General features: G+C 44.2%; 2 protein-coding genes across 4 annotated transcripts in view; one reads left to right on the plus strand and one right to left on the minus strand.

The window, feature by feature from the left end:
* LOC101165160 (membrane-associated phosphatidylinositol transfer protein 2) overlaps positions 1-3,393 on the plus strand; it is a 75,239-nt gene extending 71,846 nt beyond the window's left edge. Inside the window, exon 27 of the mRNA XM_023960364.1 lies at positions 2,955-3,393. Within this exon, the coding sequence (XP_023816132.1) occupies positions 2,955-2,972 (18 nt within the window). The 3' untranslated portion in view covers positions 2,973-3,393. The remainder of the gene's footprint in view (positions 1-2,954) is intronic.
* On the minus strand, positions 3,287-18,501 carry LOC101170528 (kinesin-like protein KIF2A). 3 transcript variants are annotated; one of them, XM_023960367.1, is made up of 22 exons: positions 18,326-18,499; positions 17,837-17,931; positions 17,543-17,662; positions 16,962-17,016; positions 16,175-16,309; positions 15,359-15,459; positions 14,018-14,113; positions 13,782-13,836; positions 12,323-12,485; positions 12,166-12,256; positions 12,032-12,095; positions 11,861-11,952; positions 11,642-11,784; positions 11,271-11,475; positions 10,817-10,927; positions 10,667-10,734; positions 9,417-9,506; positions 9,276-9,323; positions 8,612-8,756; positions 8,255-8,356; positions 6,191-6,326; positions 3,287-3,556 (listed from the first exon to the last, which is right to left on the minus strand). In XM_023960367.1, the coding sequence occupies exons 1-22, from the start codon at positions 18,384-18,386 to the stop codon at positions 3,471-3,473; spliced, it is 2,262 nt and encodes a 753-aa protein (XP_023816135.1). In that variant the 5' UTR covers positions 18,387-18,499; the 3' UTR covers positions 3,287-3,470. The 3 variants fall into 3 exon arrangements, 2 of the variants coding, with proteins under 2 accessions (XP_023816135.1, XP_023816137.1); XM_023960369.1 differs by having other exon boundaries at positions 16,190-16,309; positions 18,326-18,498; XR_002874237.1 differs by lacking the exons at positions 3,287-3,556; positions 6,191-6,326 and having other exon boundaries at positions 8,527-8,756; positions 18,326-18,501.
* Between the last annotated feature and the right edge of the window lie 1,510 nt (positions 18,502-20,011).

Raw genomic sequence — 20,011 nt, forward strand, 5'->3', positions numbered from 1 at the left:
AAATGATTTTTTTTATTTGCAGTGTATAAAACACTATAAATTAACCACGGATTGGTGTTGTGGTGGTTTGCGCCATCACTCCACATTCTGATGGTACTGGTTCTGATCCCATTGGTTCCCTTTTTGTTTGGAGTTTGCACGAGTCTCTCCCATTGACTGTATCTGGCAACTGGACCGAGTGAGTGTGATGTCATCTACAGAAAATGGTTCACTTCCGTCTCCCAACTAAATCAAGTCAATTCAGCCGCCATGTTTTTGCGGCTTCGGACACCGCCATGTTGGAACCAGAAATCGTCAGTGAGCAGCGATTGGTCCAAGTGAGTCCAAGTCAACATGTCTTGCTCTTTGGAATGCTTGGAAGGAGGAGTCACTCAGTCCAGTTCTCTTATATACAGTAAAAGCCCTCCCTGTGTGTGTAAACCATATGTCCATCATATGTGGTGACTCTGTTGGGTGTGTTTGTGGCCCTGTGATACCTGTCTACAGTAAACCCCGCCCTCAACCTGAATTCTCTGGGAAAGATTCCTGCTAAGGAGATTGTGGGCAGAAGGAATTGGATGAAAATATATGGACAAAAAAAGGCATTTTTTTCTCCTCCATTCTTACTCTGGAAACATAAAGGAAGTCAACCTGTTTTCTTTTTAATCTGGAAATCCATGAATCCTTTTCTAAAGTCTGTGCTCAGACTGAGATGTTCATTTTTAAAACCAAAATAGGTTTTTTTGTTGGTGGTTTCAATCCACCTCAGCAGCCAAATCCTTCTCTAATGCTGTAGGTAATCAACTGTGTGACCTCATTATTGTTTGCACTAAAACACAGTGGACTTATGCCATGATTTCCATCTATTGTGGTTTTGGTAGAACACCCCATGTAGCATAGTTTTTCATGTTTTCAGGGTAAACTGTGACTCTGATTTATGTTTTATTCTCATAAATTATATCAGTTCTCTAATTGTGCCAAACTGTTAATACAGATGAGGAATGTTCTGGTTCTGATACTGTGAGCCTCATAAACCCCGTTCTCTAACCTTCTGTCATAGTTCTACATAAACTCTGAAGAGTTCCCACAATGCTTTGCTGTTCAACACGTTTCTGTTCAAAAGGAATAACTCCAAAACAGTTTATTTACTTTTCTTTTGTTTAATGATACTTTTTGAATAAGTACATGGATTTGAAGAAAATATTTCAGGTCTAAAAAGAACGTATTTTCAGTTGGTATGTTTTAGTTTTTCTGCAGTAACAACGATGCCAAATCAGAACTATATATTTCCATGAATGTACAGTCTTTGATGTTGATTTTGGAAACGACCACACTGACAAGAGTGAGTCGTGTCTCTGCGGTAACCTTTCTCAAAGGTGATGATGATGATGATGAAGGACTTTCAAGCTTTAAACTGTCGGATGGAGAACATGAAGGAGCCCAAAGCAGGAAAAGCTTCAAATGGTCCAGAAAAACGTCTGAAAGCTCGCATTTGGTTCATAAATCGGTTTGAAAACCTTCTAAAGAGCACCCAACCCTTTACTGTAGAGCGAAGAACACCGTGTGGATCCCAGAGGACAAACGCATGTTTTCCTCCAGACTTCTGAATGTCCATCCACAAATCTGACTGTTCAGTAGCTGTGGATTTGTCACCACACTGTACATACTCTAAAGCTGTATATGTAGGAATTAAAGGGTTAAAAGTTATTTATTTACACAAACATTGTGTTATTCTGGAAATTTTAGATGAAATATATGTGAGATATGTATCATTTCATTAGTCAATGTGGCTGCCATGAAGGCAGTTAAACATTCATAAAAGTCCCACCAGGGGTACCGTCAATCACACCACAAACTACAGACCAGTACCATCAATCACACCACAAACTACAGACCAGTACCATCAATCACACCACAAACTACAGACCAGTATCGTCAATCACACCACAAACTGCAGACCAGTTCCATCAATCACAACACAAACTACAGACCAGTTCCATCAATCACAACACAAACTACAGACCAGTTCCATCAATCACAACACAAACTACAGACCAGTTCCATCAATCACACCACAAACTACAGACTAGTTCCATCAATCACAACACAAACTACAGACTAGTTCCATCAATCACACCACAAACTACAGACTAGTTCCATCAATCACACCACAAACTACAGACCAGTTCCATCAATCACACCACAAACTACAGACCAGTTCCATCAATCACACCACAAACTACAGACCAGTTCCATTCACCAAACTACAGACCAATTCCATTCACCACACCTCAAACTACAGGTGGGTTCCATCCACTTTGCATTTATACTCCAGCTCTGTAGGTCTCTGTTGGATCTTTACAACAGGCAACTGCTAAACATTTTATAGCACTTCGTGAAGCGTATTTTTCAATCTGGACTATTTTACAAACCTTTGAAATAACTTGATACTGTTCGTTAAGTCATCTGCATGAAAGTTCCAAGCTCACTTAGCAAATAATAAACCATCTGTTGCATGTCGTCTGTCAAACTGGAATTGCTTAAGCTCCATACTTTACAATAAAGCACTTATGTTGTCCACTGTTTTCTCCTTATAGAATAAAATGTATGTATGGTTAAAATGTCTTTACATTTATTGTTTCCTAAATAATCAGAACAGGAGCAAAGGATTATTTTGTAAACAAGATATTTTTGCATTTTTCTTTTGATTCAGCTAAATCAAAGCAGTTCAGAAAAATAAGGGGTCAGAATTCACAGTTAAGGTCCTCTACCTTCATTCCTGAAACTGTTTCACTTTAATCCGATTAACCATTTAAGTCTTTTCTCTGATTTTGATTTTATTTTTTAATATTTAGTGTTCATAACATTTTTAAAATGTATTTAAAAAATAATTTACAGCATTATGGAGATATGGAGTCACTTTACATTTAATTCTTGTTTTTATGAATTAATCTGACCTTTTTGTTTGACATCAGGGTGACCCCGCCCCCTGAAATGCCACATGTGGACATCCTCAAAGGAGAAACAACAACCACCACACTAAGTATTCTTTCTTTATTTGGCAGATGTAAAACATTTTCATGAATGTTGCTTGGATACCTCATCAAACTTTATTTGTTCACTATCAACACAAAAAGACTTTTTTTTCTGTTCTGGACACTCCACAGGACCTTTACCTCCCTAGCAAAGAGTAGGAAAAAGTCCTCTGAATATTGCACATAACTGCAACAACTGTTTATAAAACCAGTGAAAATGAAGGAATCCTTTTAAAAAAATTCATTTAAAGTTTTTGTTTTTTTACATTTCCTTTTTGTTTTGAAGCACTTGTGACTGAACACGCAAAACCATGTAGATGCGGGATGGAAAGAGCGACGGAGGTCGGTCGGCTCTTTGGTATCACAGGGTGATGATGGGAAATCAAGCGGACGGACAGTGAAGTTGTAAAATCCCAGCAGCTTTGAATGCAGCCGAATCAGGAAACCTGGCCTCTTCTATAGCGCCCGCGGCCTTTTGGGCGTTATCTGTTTGCTGGCTTGTTCCTCTTCCTGGAGCGTGCAGCGGAAAGATTTGACTTTATCTGGAAAAGAGAAAATCCGCTTTCAGGAACCTCGCTAGGAGGTGAACTTCCTTCAACATGTCTTCCCAATTCACTCACTACTTGGTGCACTGTCTGGGGCGTTCGCCATTTTGTCGGGATGTCCAACTCTACAATTCCAGTGGAAATTTCCCACAAGTCTCTGCGGAAAACCCGTGTGCACTGATGCTCAGTAGATCGTTGCATATAGACCACAATGCATTGCATTTGAACGATTTGTCATTTGGAAAAAATGTACCGGAATGTAAATGATTTTTTTTTAATAAATCCGTTTTAATCCGTTTTAATAAACCCTGTTTCCATCATCAAAACACAGTGGATTCGTAAATAATCTTTGTAAAATGTTCATATTTGTTACGACTTTACTTAAAAAAATAAATGACATCATATTTCCTGAGGAAGCACTTCCGTAACTTCATGGACCCATTTCCCTTCAAAGCTACTGAGCCCGGGAACTGACATAAATAAAATAATAAATATTTCATTCCCACGAAATAATATTTTGTTCTCTCGAAATAATTAATTCGTGTGAACAAAATAATTATTCACGTGGTTAGTCATTCATAAACACGGATGTTAGCGATACTTGGATTTACAGCAGATACATTCACATTTTTGTCTGTGTGTGTCTCATTACATTGCATGGAAGAAACGGAGGATGTTTAGAGATCAGATTTATTTTTTTGAAAAGCTCTACAAAAGTATCGGTAATCATGTCGCCATGTCTGCGTTCATTCATATCCCGGTACGCTCCCACAAAAGCCGTTTTCCGCCACTACTTCCATGTCTCTGTGACCCACATTTGTTTAAGAGGAGAAAAATAAAAACAAGATAAAATGAGACAAATATTATAATATTTAGAATGCCCAGGCTTGCTGCTTCCCCATACCGCAGCGATTCTCCGAACAGAGCTCGCTCGAGCTATGTCCGGCATTCATGCCGGCATTCTGGCAGCTGGCTGGCCGGTAGACGGACAGCCAGCGGATTTTGTGGTTTAGGGTCGAATTGGAATAATAATATTCAGGACTTGTCTTTTATTAACATACTCGTTAGCAGTCGCTTAACATCTGGAGGCTACATGCTAAGTATCCCATCATGCATCACACATATTTCATAATGTATCTCGACCAATCAACGTGTCCCTGTTACTGTGGTGCATTCAAAGACAACAGGATAAATGTACATCAGAATATTATTCCGTTCCCACGCATTAATTAGTCCGTGGGAACGAAATATTATTTTGTGGGAACGCTTTATTTATTTATTTTACCCGTGTCAGATCCCGGGCTCCGTACTAAGCAGTTTTAGTCGGCAAAAACTGTTCCACGTTACGTTCTTAAAATAAGCAGGTCAAAACTGCAAAGTAGAACTCCTCACCACACTTAATCCACTTTTCTCAGAACATTTTCACACTCTTTACCTCTCATTTAAACTTTGAACGTTCAAAAAAAAATATGTCCAGGTTTACATAATTAAAAACAGGATCTGATCGCTATTGAGGATTTTTGTAGATTTAGTAAACTGAACGTTTTCTGTACGGGAGACACATTTATCGACAATGGTCAACAGCCAATTAGGACGCAGTTTAAAGACCAAAACATACACTGAAATACGAATATGTGACGGCAAGAATTGCAAAAGGTGAACCACGATAGAGCGAGGCAACACTATTAATGATGAATGCATTCATGTCAGTCTCTCCTTTATTTAGTTTAAATCAAAAAGTCTATAAACACTTTCTTATACTAAACAAAACAGTACATTGAATTTAACTGAGCTACAAATTGACTGGAATTAGATTTGGTTCTTTGTAGTTTGGCACTACACGTTACATAAAGGTAAATATCTATTGAAGAGTTTGTCCAACCGTGGCCTTCAGGAGCCACGGTTCTCCAGTCCTCTGTGACCGGCTTGCTGCTGATTGGCTGACTCAAATGATTCCACATCCTGATTGACTGAACACACCTGATTTAGGGTCAGCATCAAGAAGTGCAGCTGGAAACCAGGGAGGGTTGAGGCCCCTGAGAACCTGGTCTACGCCAATGACTGTGTCTGAGAACTGGGCCAGGTGAGAAACGATTCACTTCCAGTTTCAACCCGATGAACTCGATCCAGTCGCCATTTTTTCGCAATGCAGACTCTGCCATGTTGAAGCCAGACGTTGGTCCGAGTCGGGCTGAGTCGTCGTTTTCATGGCAACCGCTGTCACTAATCAGGAGTTAGCTTGTTGAAAACCTAACTAACTTGAAAGTGGGCTACACAAAATCTGTCGAATGTTTTTAACGTGGGGGCCAGCAGGCTCCACCTACTTTTATTAAGGGATCTGATTGATCAGTTGATAACTTGAATTACAGTAAAAAATATCATGAAAATTTGAGGAATATCAAGAACATGTTAAAAAAAAAAGGTATCAGAGCCAGAATGGTTATTCGGACCAACAGAATGAGTAACGGCTCATTGTTTCAAGAGGAAGTCTGGGATTTTGGCTTCTTTGAGCCAGATGATACTTTGAGGTTGGAATGCCAGCAGGGAGGAGTCACTCTTTTTATAGACAGTCTAAAAAGAATCTAATTTTGGGTCAGCTTAGCGTTTGATCGGCATTCAGTCGGAGTTTACCTCTCAACTCGGTTAGAATGTCGATCTTCTGATCCAGAATCTGCTCCAGCTGAGTGGCGTAGGATTCCACGTCGTAGTCGACCTCCTCCGTCATTTCTAAAAGCACCTTCTCGTCTTCCAGCCAGCGGATGGATTCCTGGAGGCAATGACATCCAGCTCTTTCACACTGACCTCTAGCCAAAACTGTTGCTGCAGCGCTCTGAAAAAAACGTTTTCCCAAAGATTCTACAAAATAATCTGCATTAAAAACAAAATGCTGTTTTTGTTTATCAGCTATTGTCGGCATTCTTTTTTTCAAACGCCCTCATAGGAAGCTCTCTGGAGAAAGTTACCGAGACATTTTGAAGTTGTCAGAACTCCAGAGAACCACAGAGGGAAGCTATTTTCCTATTGAACTCTTTGTATTCATGATCCTTGTGAGTTCATGTTTTACTTCGAAGCCCATCGAGACGACTGTTGTCATGATTTTGGGCTATACAAATAAAATTGAATTGAAAATTGAATTGAACCTGGAACAGTGAGAGATCTTCCAAGGAACAAATGACCAAAATGACTCAGCGAGGGCTCCTCCAAGAAGTCATGAAAGAGCCAGAAGGTCATGGAAGAAGGCCAGACCTCATAGGACTCGGTTTAGGTCAGATGTCACGACCCAACAGTCGGAAAGAGAATTCGGGACAAAAATGGATTCATGGAGAACTCGAGGAGAAAGACTGTAGAGCAAAAAGATACATCTGGATGAACCACAAAACGTCTAGACTAATAAAAACCGAGGAGGAAGGTTCTGTTACATCAGGAGTCAAACTAAAAGTAAAAAGATCCCAGCAACACTCAGACACGGTGGAGGTAGTGTGATGGTAAGAGGCGTTTTTTGCAGCTCCAGGACCTGGGCGACTTAATTTAAGTATAAAAAGAAGCAAAAGTTGTGAGCTCTTCCAAAGAAACCCAAAGCTGCGAACACACCGCGCATGTGACCCACGCTACGTTATGCTATCAGTCCGTTCAAGAATGGACTGATAGCATACCGTAGCGTTCCCACGGATCTGTCACTACCCGACACTCTACGGCATTTACTGACGGTTGGAATAGGTTTGGTACAAGGTGTCAAAGCTCCATTCCAATGTATGAAACTTGGGTTATGTCCAAATTCCCACCCTAAACCCTACATAGCGCACTATATAGAGCGTTTGCCATTTTCTAGTGCTGTCCGAATCTATAATTTCAAATTCCAGTGCCCTGGAAATTTCCCAGAAGTCTCTGCGAAAAACCAGTGTGCATAGACGCTCACTAGATCGGCGAATATAGACCACAATGCATAGCGTCGGACCAAAAAAATGTATTTCAATGTAATTTTTTTATTAACATCAACGTTTTTATCTTTAGAAGACAGAGGACTCATAAATAATCGTCTCACAATGCTTGTAGCAATTAGATTTTAACTTCTTCAAATCGATGATGTCATAACCGCTGTTAAAAAAAAAAAAAAAAGTAGTGAGCGTGGAGTTTGAATTGCTTTTAAAATTCACAGCACTACATAGTAGCACTTTTTAGTAGTTAGGGCGGGAATTCAGACACAACCTTGGTGTCATAGAATTCCAGCTGAGCACAAACCGCTACCATTTTTAAGCAATTAGCACTTCCGTAATAAAAAATGATGCCATCCATCCGTCGCTACCCAATCCGAGTCCCTGACTGTTCAAAGTTTAACTGGTTTAAATTGCAGCGTGCGTTCAAAACTGGCTTAAAAACGACAATCACGAACACGCACTTACATAGACTTTGTAGCCTAGAGCCCGCGTTTCCGAGCCCGATGTGAACGCAGCGAAAGTGAGAAGGAACGCTTTGGGTTGTTTTGCCGGACAATAATCCAAACACAAAAACGTGAATGTCTTTATAATGAAGTTTGAGTTCCCGCTCTGCTGAATCTGGCGTTCACGCAGGAAAAGCCTCTGCTACGTCTGAACGACAACAATTCTGCCGATAGAAGTAGAGGAAGGTTCCTCCTGTTTTCACGGGCGCTCTCACGGATAAACGGATGAAAGTTTCCCAGTTTTAAAGGTTTGGCACCTGGAAAACGGCTCTGTGGTCCTCCAGCACCTGCTCCTCCATCTCCACCAGCTGGGACACGGCTTCATGGAAGTTGAAGAGCTGTGGGGAAACTTCCTCCTCCTGAAACAAAGGAGGTTGAACCTGAATTCCAACCTGAATTTGTTTTTTAAACCGTCTGAAACAATTTAACCTGTTTAAACCTTGTGCTATCTTGTGGGGGCCAGATGACCCCCAGTGGGGTCATCTGGACCCCACAAGATAGCACAAGGTTTAAGGAAACTATTACAAACATTAACGACATCTTTGGAGGTTTTGATGTTCCCCCTCTGGCGAAGCTCCTCCTCCTCCTCATCGAACGGGACTAGTGAGCCTTACGTTCTGTTCGCAGAGCAGCTTCAGGTCGTCTCTCTGCGGTGAGCTGCCCACGCCCCACTGGGCCTCCAGAACCTCCAGCTGGGTGATGTGCCCCCCCTGGTGGAAGTCCAGCACCGCCGCAGGATCCATGGAGAGCTCGTTCATACTGATGGAGACGCATCAGCCGTGTGAGCGCCAACGTACGAGGAGGTGCAAAGCTAAAGGATGCAGGAAAAACCCGTCCATCCCTGCTGCTCTGGAGACACTCCAACGGACAGATTGTAATTTCAGATCGCTGCAATCATCCGGGTCATGCCAGAGGTTTGAAAAAAGTATCTATTTTTCAGCTTTCTCCTTTAAATCAGTTTTTCTTTAGGCTGACTTTTCTGGATTATCTCCAACCGTCTGGATCTGCATGCACAGAGCTGGAACGCTGTGATTCCAAACCCTCCTGAGCTTCAGATGTTAAAAATGACAGGTAAAAGCCAGACCACCGACCAGAGACAGACCATAATAACACTGGGCAGACTTTTATTAAAAGTTGATGTGGATTTAACGATCGGGTTCATTTGATCAGAACTTGAAAATGCATTTAGAATCGGTCGCCTGGTTTAAATTAGAGAGTCCTGTTGATCGAAAAAATGATGATGATGGACAACAGAGAAGCAAAGATTGAGTAACAGACCCGAACGAGGAAGATGTCGTCCCGAAAATGAAAGACGGGTCCGCACTTCTGTGGAATGAACAAAAAAAAAGCACAGAATCGGCCAAGATGAGGACGAGAAAACAGGGATTGGCTCTGAAGGAAGCAGCTTTGAGGTCGTACTTGTAAGTCGGAGAGAGCTCGGATCGGCCTCCCCCACCGCCGCTCTGGGAGAAGGGGATGTCGGAGGGGCTTATCCCAAACTCCTTCACTCTGCAGAAACACACAGAGGAAGATGCTTCTTAAAGGGGTCTATGTCAGAAGTCCTCAAAGTGCGGCCCGGGGGCCAATGGTGGCCCGCGGGAAGAATCCTAATTGATGCTTATTAAACCAGCTGTAAATTGCTTGGGAAAATATTGTTTCATGGTTTCTGGTGACATCTGCAGGGGAGAAAAAGGTAATTACACCCAGGTGTTAATGGTACAGTGTATTCATTTCACCACAAGAGGGCAGACAACATTTTCTACGTCACTGCCTCTGCGAAAGAAAGGAGCGTGACGACGGCAGCAGAAACGGAATAAGAGCGGGATTCGGAGAGAGAGCCAGAGCAGATTCCTTTGAGGAAAAACGTTGTGTTGGTGAGGAGAAAAGGCGATTTCAAGCTAAGTGGACAAATGTTTACTCTGTCTGGACTTTACTGGACAATCACATTGTACTTAACATACATGAAAGGGATCTCATAATAACAAGTATCACTTTCAAACCTTCATATAAATATATCTGAAAGCATTTATTGAATATTGGACATAACTGTAAACCATAAGCTCCCCATTGATCTATTAGGAACAATGTCTATCTCTATCAAAAATAACTAATTTACCTGCAAACAGCCAATCACTGACAGGGACTGCTAACATTAGCTTGCAAACTGTTAGGAACAAGTTTACATTTAAAAAATAAAGTGTTTCTGAAACAGAAGAATAGCGGTAGATTTATTAATATCTGACAGATAAACTCAAACTATGCAAATATTGTCTGACCGATACTGACACGATATGTCGCCCATCCCTAGTCCGTCACGACCTGTCGCCTGCAGTATGTCCGTAGAAAATTATGTGCATGAATGTTTTCGCCCTTGGGGGTCATAGATCGGTCTACGACTTGCCCCATACGGGTTTGTGTATTTTTTTGCCCACAGACGGCCGCGTCCTTTCGCAAAATATAAAGTCGGTTCTTGTCCAGCTGCTAATTATGTCTTAAAAAGGTTGAAACTTAAATATTTCTAATTATTTTGGGTGTGAAAACAGACTTTTTAACCTGGGACTCGATGGAGTTGCTCCCATCTAAAACCAGCCTCTAGTGGTCGTTTGAGAAACAGCGACGTTTGGCTGAGCTTTTACATGGACCGTGTCGGCTTGATGGCTTCTCTTTACCTGTTGGCGTATCTGAGCGTGTTCAGGGTGTTTTCACAGGACGCCATTCCAGGCGAGACGGTTGCAATCTGTTGAGAGGATGTAGTTTGTTCAGCGGAGACTTTTCGCGGCCGTTTCTTTTTTTTTTGGGTGTCGACGCTCTGTTCTTACCATACACGTTCTGGAGTTTTCTCCTATGAACGAGTCCCGCAGCACCTGAGTTAACTTGCTGGCTCTGAACGGAGTGTGGGGTTTGTTTCTGCCCAGGGCTCGGATGCACTCCTGCAGAAAGAGTAAAGTGTTTTTGGGCCAAACTTTCCAAGAGGGGAAATGTTTGAAAGTCTTTTTTTAAACAGTTTTCCCTTAAATGCAAAAATAAACATGTTCAAAAATAGAAAATTCTAGTCATTTTTGTGCCTTTGCCTCCAACATGATTGTAGTTCTGCCAAAATTGTTCTGACCTTCATATTTTAAGGCCAAAATAACTAAAATAAAAATAGCAAAGAAAAGAAAGCTCATTTGAAACATAAACATTCTAATATATTTGAATAGGTTTTAAATTTTAACATGACTGTAGAATGTTTGAAGACGTTTGGTAAACCCAACCCCGCCGCCTGAAACGGACCTTCAGCGCCAGCAGGCTCTTGTTGATTTCGGCTCCTTCGAGGCGAGTCTGCCGGTCGGCGCTGGACGTGTCGGCCCCCCTCTCGTTCCCTGCCAGGTCGATGAGGGAAAACTTCCCGTGCATCTTCCCGCGCCGGCGGAGGATGATCTGGAAAACGGCGTGGCTCCGAGACGAGTGGGCGTTGGCCGACGTCTGACCCGAGGTCCTGGAGGGGACGTAAAGCACAGCGGTTGTAGCGCCGCTGCACCGCGCCGCTGCACCGCGCCGCTGCACCGCGCCGCTGCACCGCGCCGCTGCACCGCGCCGCTGCACCGCGCCGCTGCACCGCGCCGCTGCACCGCGCCGCTGCACCGTGCCGCTGCGTGTTTCACCTGCAGCTGTTTCCCATCTCGATGAGTTTGAGGACGTCCTCCGTGCACTTCACCTCCCTCTCCTGCAGCCCCACCACCTGCACCTGCTGCTTCCCGTCCTCCAGGACGCGTAGCTTCGCTTTGTGGTTGAGCAGGTCGAACACCTGCAGGCGGAAGGGAAGAGTCTGCAGGGCGAACGGCGTCACAGCGGGACGAGCCGCACCAGCGGCAGGCACCAACCTTTCCGCTGTAGATCTCAAAGAACGTTGCAAAAACCTGGAGGTCCAGTTTTTTATAAACCGGCTTCTTCAGCATGAGGAAGACGTCTCTGGCTGCAGAGAGAGACGCAGAAAGTGGCGTGACTTCAGCCAGGTTGAGCAGAAATGAAGACACGCCTGAACAGAACCTCACCTGACAGCGCGTAGATGCCTTTGGAGCAGTCCTGGTTCTTTCCAGAAAAATCTCCTCCCATCGTCTGAAGGGGACGAGGGACAGCATGAAGCACAAACGCCAACCTCTGCTGGGGCTGACTGCACAACACTCACGTGAGTTTTTCCACTTCCTGTCTGCCCGTACGCGAAGCAGGTCGCCATCCCCCTCTCGAAAATGGTCTCCACCAGCGGCTGAGCCGTGAACCTGCAGCAGAGCGTCTGTCAGCGCCTCTGTGGGGCGGCGGCTGAAGGAGGCAGAGGGAGGAGATACCTGTAAACCATTTCGTTGGTGGAGTTCTCGTCGAAGGCGTAGTCGAAACGGAAGGTCTGGTTCTCCAGGTAGCGGGTCAGGTCGACCTTCTGCTTGGGCTCGTGGACCATGACCACGTCTTTGCTGGGAATGGTGATCACGTCCAGATCCTTCACTGAGATTTCTGAAGAGAGAAGCTTCTGTTCATCTTCATCTTAGCTTCCTCCCTTCAGCCACACTTTAAAATAGGGGGTATGAAGAAATCGTGTCACCGATATATTGCGACATTTCATTTGGCGATATTTGTATCGATATAAAATGCCGTCAGGAAAATATTTATCTAATTATTTCTGAGCGTCCTGCAGCGTCTGATTCTTGTTTTCCACTTCAACCTCCGACCACTAGTTGGCAGCAGAGAACACGGAGCCTCTCTGAGCAGCTCTACACGCACAAAACAACTAGAAGATCTCAGTGAAGCAGCTTTTTTCATTGTCTTAAGACATGAACTACTTAGTTTTTACCTGGGATGGATACCGAACCGAAACTTGGTGCCACGTTGACCTTTAATCTAAGTTTTCACAAAAATTTTAAAGTAAGAAAAAAAATTGAAATTTTCTATATTTCTTTCAGGTATTTGTGTAAATGCCTAAGTTAAAAAATTTTTGTTTTAAAATGTGATTTTTTTTTTTTTTTGTAATCTCGTTTGCTATTCACTTTAAGCTGATCCTGATTTAAACCATTGACTGTATATGAAAACTGGACTGAGTGACTCCTCCCCCTGGCATTCCACACAGGAAGCCAAAATCCCGTAGACCTCAAATAGCTGCTGCTCGGTCATTCTATTGGTCGGAATAACGATTTATGTTCTTAATAATCCAAATCTTTTCACATTTTTCCTGACCAACCGACCAATCAGACACCTCAACAAAAGTGGGTGGGGCCTAGTGGCCTCGGTTTCTATAGAAACATTGATTCAGACTAATTCCGACTAATCACTGCCTGCTTGTGAAGTTTTGTTCAGATATTGCGGTGTTCGTATCTCAGAGACTGAATTGACTCCATTGCGTTGGAGCTGGAATCAACCATTTTCTATGGATGACGTCCCTCAGTCCAGGTCTCGTATACAGTCAATAATTCATTCAGCAGAAGTGGCTGAAACTACGTGAAGCTTCATCAAGCTCCACATTTTTTTTTGTTTTTTTTTCACATCTTCGTCCTGAAGCAGAATTTGTCATTTCAAACTGCTGCCTTTACAAAACAAATGTAAAACAAATGAAGCCTCTTTTTCTTTTTTTGACAGATGCATCTTTGCGTTTCTCCGAGTTTAACGGAGATTTATGTCAGATAACCGTAGATCTTCCATGTGAGGATCTGTGAGGATCCCTGCTGTTTGGTGACGACGCACAGCATAGATGACTCTTCTGAAGCTTCAGGTGATTGGAGGGAATCTCTGTTTCACGTGCAGAGAAGCTGCTCTTACCTTTTTTGTTTAGGGGTCGTGCGCGAACGCACACGCATATCCTGTGCTCCTCGATCTGAAACGATGAAGATGAGCTCATTTGTCAGCCGCTCCGATGCTGCCGATCTGTGTTCATATCTAACACTGGCAGACATTAAAAATGACATCGTTTCAAGTAGAAGATCCTTTTTCCTTTACTTGAACTTCCTCCAAACTTTGTCCTATCCTCCTTTCAGTTCCCGCACGCCGAAACTCACCAGGTCATTCGAGGTCAAAGGTCTGTAGTCCAGACTGGCTCTGAAGTCTCGGATCATGCACATGATCTCGTAGTTGGGTAAGTTTACATCCACTTCCTGCAGGAGAAAAAAGAAATAATGAGCGGATCTGCTGGATTTTGGAGTCACGTTCATGCGGACGGGTTCTGCTGGGTTTTTGGGTCCACGGAGGGTCGTGGCGAGGAGCAGCTGCCCCCTAAGAGGAGAGCAGGATTGTACGCCCACCTCAAGGGACGTCGTGAAAATGGAACGTCCCATTGTCGTCCGTGTGGTTGGTAAGTGTAACTTAACACGGTATTACTGCATTAAGAATAATTATTGATCAACAAATTTTGCATTATTTCAATACAGCAAATAGTCTTTTTAACAAAACAAATAACAATAAATCCGTTACTATAAACATAAAGTTTTAAAAAGTTAGCAAAACGTTTCCCGCCAAAAATGAGATTTCATGGAAGCAGGAATGCAGTGGTCCTCACTCACACTCACTTTATATATTTCCGTTTTGTTTTATTTTCTGATCCTGAAGGAAGTTTTATTTTGAAAAACTACCGGATTCTGTTCACCACATCCGTCCGTCTCGTCGCGTCTCGTGACTTTAAGCTGCTGCTCGGGCCGCTAAGTTGAAAAAACTACTGAAAACCAAAGAATAAAATGTTAAAAAACATGCAGCCACTGACTTTTGAATGTTTCACAAACGCAGTGGATTTACATTTATTATTATATTTAGAAAATACAACATTTTATTTTGCTTTATTTATCCATCACACCTTAAAAGTCGGTCGCAGCCAAAGTTAGCGTCCGGTTGTTAGCATTCATTTTAACGTCTTCATCTTCATCACGCAGTTTAAGTTTAAACCAACATGAAACATTGTGCAGAGAATGAAGATTCAGTCGCATAAAGTTGTTTCAGATTCGTGTAAACTTGTAAAAAGGACATTTATGAATTGTCCTAAAGCAAAGCTAAATTAGGCAGACATTTGTTAAAAGACACAAAAAAGTCCCTCTGTGTTAAAAAAAATACACAATCGATTATGATTTATGAAAAAACAAATTAGGATTAATCTTTTTCCCCTGAAAGATGATCTGGGTTGAGTTCTTAGTGTTATAATAGCGTTCTATTAAAAAAAACTGTAAAGGTTGGGAGACCACAGCCCCAGAGGACGGATGATGGGCAGAAACCCCAGACCAAGTTAAACACAACGGTTATTGAAGGAAAGTTTGGATCATGCTAATGATGTAGGACTCTCAGAAATGTGTCAAATATGATCTGAATGCTTATGTAAGGTTAATAACGCCGCCTCTCTCTGGGTTTCTCCTCACCTGAGCTCTCTTCTCTCTCAGCTCCTGCTGCTGCAGACGTCTCTTCTCTCGTTTCTCCTGCAGCTTCTCCACCTCCTTCACGCAGTTGGACTTCCTGCGAGCTGTGCAGAATCAGAACCGCGTTAGTGAGGGTCGGGAGGAAAAGAAGGCTTTTTCTTGCCCCAAGCACGAGGAGATCATTTATAGTATTTTGTGATCTTTGCATCACTCTAAACAAAACACAAGTGCTTTTGGGACAAAAAACCTGAAGAGTTGAGATGCATTAAAGCAAACTTTAAAGATCATCAAAGTGGTGCAGAAGGAAACGACACCAATGGGGTCAACAGAAGCCTTTAACAGATATTTTAAAATGTTCTGGAAGGGAATCTGCAGCTCTGCAGACAGTTTCTGATCTTCCAGCTGCTGCTTCACATTTTTACTGCTGGTTTGTGATCATTAAGCTGCTTTTGGTCCAAGCTGGAAGCTGCAATTGGAGCACGAAGGCTGTGAAAGAGGCTTTGAGTCTGCGGCTCACAGCTGCGTGGGAGCATGAGGTCACTGCTGCAGCACAGACGCTGGACCTCCATCCACACCAGAAGCTGCTGCAGCCACGGGTACGTATCCTCCTGCTGCAGCTGCATCCATATGCTGTTCTGCTGTGGCTGCATGCGCATACTGTCTTGTTGTGACTGCATGTGCATACTGTTCTGCTATGGCTGGATGCGCATACCGTTCTGATGTGACTGCATGTGCATACTGTCCTGTTGTGGCTGCATGCGCATACTGTTTGCTGTGTCTGCATGTGCACACTGTTCTGCTATGGCTGGATGCGCATACCGTTCTGCGACTGACCGTTTTGCAGCGACTGCAGCTGCTGGTTGGCTCCAGGTGGAGGAGCGATGGAGGGGGGCGGGGGCTCCGTGGCCTGGCTGTGCTGGCTTGGACGAGCCCTGGTGGTTCCAACTGCTGCAGCTGAGAAAAACACACTTTTTTTTATTTTTTAGTCCTTTCCAAAGATACATTTCTTCTTAAACTCACAGATTGAGTCAATTTAGATAAATCATCTGTTAACTACGACTGCACATCCTCTTCTTTCTCTTTCGGCTTTTACCCATCAGGGGTCGCCACAGTGAACAAGTCGCATGGTAAACTTGGCAATGTTTTACGCCGGATGCCCTTCCTGACGCAACCTTCTCAAAGCAACCGGGCTTGGGACCGGGACAGAAGTAGAGAAGGGAACAGGGAGCAGCCCGGATTCGAACCCTGGTTCCACGGACGGAAGGCGGCGCAAACCAACACGACCTAAACCGGCTCCGGTAACTACGACTGCACATGAACCAAATTAAAACATAAACTATAACAGAAATGTTTTAATGTCCCACTCGGATCTATTTTCAAAGCGTTCCTAGTGGTCTTTTATTAGGATGATGCTGTTTTTAGCCAAATTCTAAGAACCTATGGACATAGTTTCTGCAGAGCGGCAGGAGTTCATTAGAAATTCCCCTCTGAGTTGTGGGCGGGACCATTGGTGGTGAGCAGCCGCTCAACCCTAACCTCCTGTACATCAGGTGAGCTTCCTCCCCTGCCTCTGAAGTTGTTTCATCTGAGAAGAGTTTCAACTCACCTCTGTTCTCCCTGGGGGCGCTTTCGGGCTTCGGTATGGCAGTGGCCCGTTTGGACTGAAGGGGCAAAAAGAGCCAAAGTTTACGGTCTGTCCGACCTTCACAGCACTTAAAACAATCATTGAAATATAGTGAAGAAACGCGTTTTAACACGTAAACCATCGACTGTCTCTGAGACCTGGACCGAGCGAGTGTCACGTCATCCATGATTTAAAGTCAGTCGCCTTCTTTTTTTTTTCCTTTCTTTTTGCGATACGGACGTCGCTAGATTGGCCCGAGTCGGTCTGAGTCAATGTTTCTATGGCAACCAGTCTGGCCAATCAGGAATGAGTTTGTTGGAAGGCCACTCCCCCTACCCCTTGACAGCGAGCCCCACGAAATCTGTCACTCAAGAAAGTGTTAAAGGTATCAGATCTGTGGGAATTTTGGCTTCCTGGAGCCACTTCCTGTTGGGGACGCCAAGGGGGAGGAGTCACTCAGTCCAGTTTTTCAGTCAATGAATGCAGATTGTGGACCAACAGGTCTGGGGGGGGGGGCTGTGGGCTAAACTTTGGGTAACAGCTGAGGTGCTGGAGCTCCTGACCTTTGGGACTCTGCTGATCTTTGAGGCACTGGAGGGAGGAAGAGGAGGGTCTGGACTCTGTGGGACCTCCTCCTCGGGAGCTAAATCAGGATTGAGGGCGAAGACACTTTCCAGGTCGATCTGGCGTGAAGAAGACACAACAGAGGATCAGGTTTACGCGTCTACGGCCACCGAAGGCGGAAAGCTGCTCGGAGCAGAACCGAACCGATCTGGATCTGCCGTATTAAAACTTTCAAGGCTATAAAGACAGGCTCCGCCCACTGGCGCCTGCTGCTGCAGGTGGAGCAGCTGTACCTCCTTCCCTTTGGTGTCCCCGTTCTCGATCCACTCCACCGTCACGCTGTCGTTGTCCTCGTGCAGGGAGGTGACCATGGCCTGGTGGATCCGTCCTGCAGGAGGATGGAGAAGCCGGGTCAGAACCGCAGGAGAACCTCAGGAGATGATCCGGAAGGGCGTGGCTGCTGGGCATACTGAGACCCCCCCAAACCCCCCACCCATCCACCACCACCTGGTGCGATCCAGTCAGAGGATGGAGGCCCGGTTCGGCCACCCCGCCCAGACCCGCTGCAGCTGCAGAACCGGCAGGTGGACGGACCCGCCCCAGTCCGCGTGACCCACAGGACCGAGTCGGATGGGAAGCTCCGACTCAGTCCGACTCGGTCCTGTGTGAGGGGAACCGGGGGGGGTTGCCCCCCTCCTTCCTGCTAGCGAAAACTGCGAGGACGCTATCTGCGCTCGGAACCAGCCGGATGCGGGCCGTGCCGTGCCGGTCCGGACACGTACCGTCACTTCGCTTGATCTCCACGTAAATGCCCACGAAAATCCTCCCGAAAAGCGCGGCCATCGCTGGGCGTGGGGCGCTCCCGGTTCGGTCCGGTCCGGTCCAGGCGCTGAGCCGCTGCGGAGGCTGAGGTCACTGTCAGGAGGAGAGGGCTGCTGCGCATGCGCCCGCCAGCATCCTCACTTAAAGTCCCATTTACCCCAGAACCGCTCTGACCGTTTAGCGGTCATGAAATGAAGGGATGGTGTTTAAAAAATGCTTTAGTTTCTCACATTTTTATGCAATCTTTTTGTTCAACCCATGGAATAAAAGCTGAAAGTCTGCACTTCAATGGCATCTGAGTTGTTTTATTTAAAATTCATGTACAGAAACTAAATTAGTGAGAATGTGTCTCTGACACAGACCCCACTGTGCACAGAGCATCCAGAGGGCATTCTACACAAGCAGCCGGGCTGGGGACAGGTTAGCATTATTAGCATTTTAAGCAACTTGTTTTTCTGAGACATTGCTGATAGCAATGCTAACACTTTTAACCGTATGCAGTCACATGCAACTCACACAGCCTTACAAACACAGAAGGAGGCCATAAATTTGCTTAGTGGCAGCTCAGCAAGTGAGGTCCGGTCAAAGGTGGATGGAGAGAGCGGCTGTGGCGCCTAGGTGGGCGGGTAGGGTTGGGGTTTAATTTGGCTTTAATTTGTCATTGTTCTTTTAGCCAAAATCTAAAAACCTGTGTTGTTTTCTAGAACATAGTTTCTGCAGAGCGGCAGGAACTCATTAGAAAGTTTCCTCTGGAGTTGTGGGCGGGACCGTTGGCGTGGAGCAACTTTGTCCCGCTTCCCCTTCCTCTTCGCTGAGAGCTCTCTGTTTACAGTCTTTCCTGCTAACTTAACCCGCCTCACCCCCCCCCCCCCAACCTAACAATGCAGGTGCAACAAAAACGGCGAGCAAATATTGAAGCTGTTCAGTCGTGCAAAGATCTGCAGGTGGATGCATCAGAATGGAGCAGAGCAGGGAGCTTTTCTACGTCACAAATACCATCGGCATTTTTTCGTCTGCTCCTGATTCACAACAATTTGAACAAAGAAATACTCTGAATTTTTTTTACTCGAGTTATCTTTATATACGTCCTTCATCATCTGAAAAATGTTACATTATCATCAGCCTTCCTCCACCGTGCTTAACACTGCAGGTGGGGGGGCCTGTTTGCCAACAGCTGCAGTTGGATTCCAACAATCATCCTGCAAATTGATGGAGTTTCACTTTCCTGCAAAATAACTAAATACAAGCAAAGCAAATGACTAAAAACATTTGCTTTTTAAAAAGTTATTTTAATGTTTTGTTCACTGCTATTGCGGACTAAAGAACAGTTCTAAAGGTTTTAAAATCATGAAGTCTTCGGCTTCTGGTTTGTTTGTTCTTCAATAAAATCTGCCTCCTGTGGATTTATTTATATATTTTTAAATAAAACTCTTGCAAGAATACATACATTTTTATGTTTTATTACATTTCAACATAGTATTGATCGGTATGGGGTATTTCAGGTCCTACAGATTGATTTGATGATAAAAACGGTGCAGTCTTCTCACTGCAGATAAAGGATTTCTTTTGACGTTTTTTCATCAAATCGCTCCAGTATTTTTTTTCTTTGCTTTATATTGTGTTTAACATATTATAAAACAAACAAG

This window comes from Oryzias latipes, chromosome 12 (genome assembly GCF_002234675.1).
Source record: "Oryzias latipes chromosome 12, ASM223467v1".
Classification (NCBI taxonomy): Eukaryota; Metazoa; Chordata; class Actinopteri; order Beloniformes; family Adrianichthyidae; genus Oryzias; species Oryzias latipes.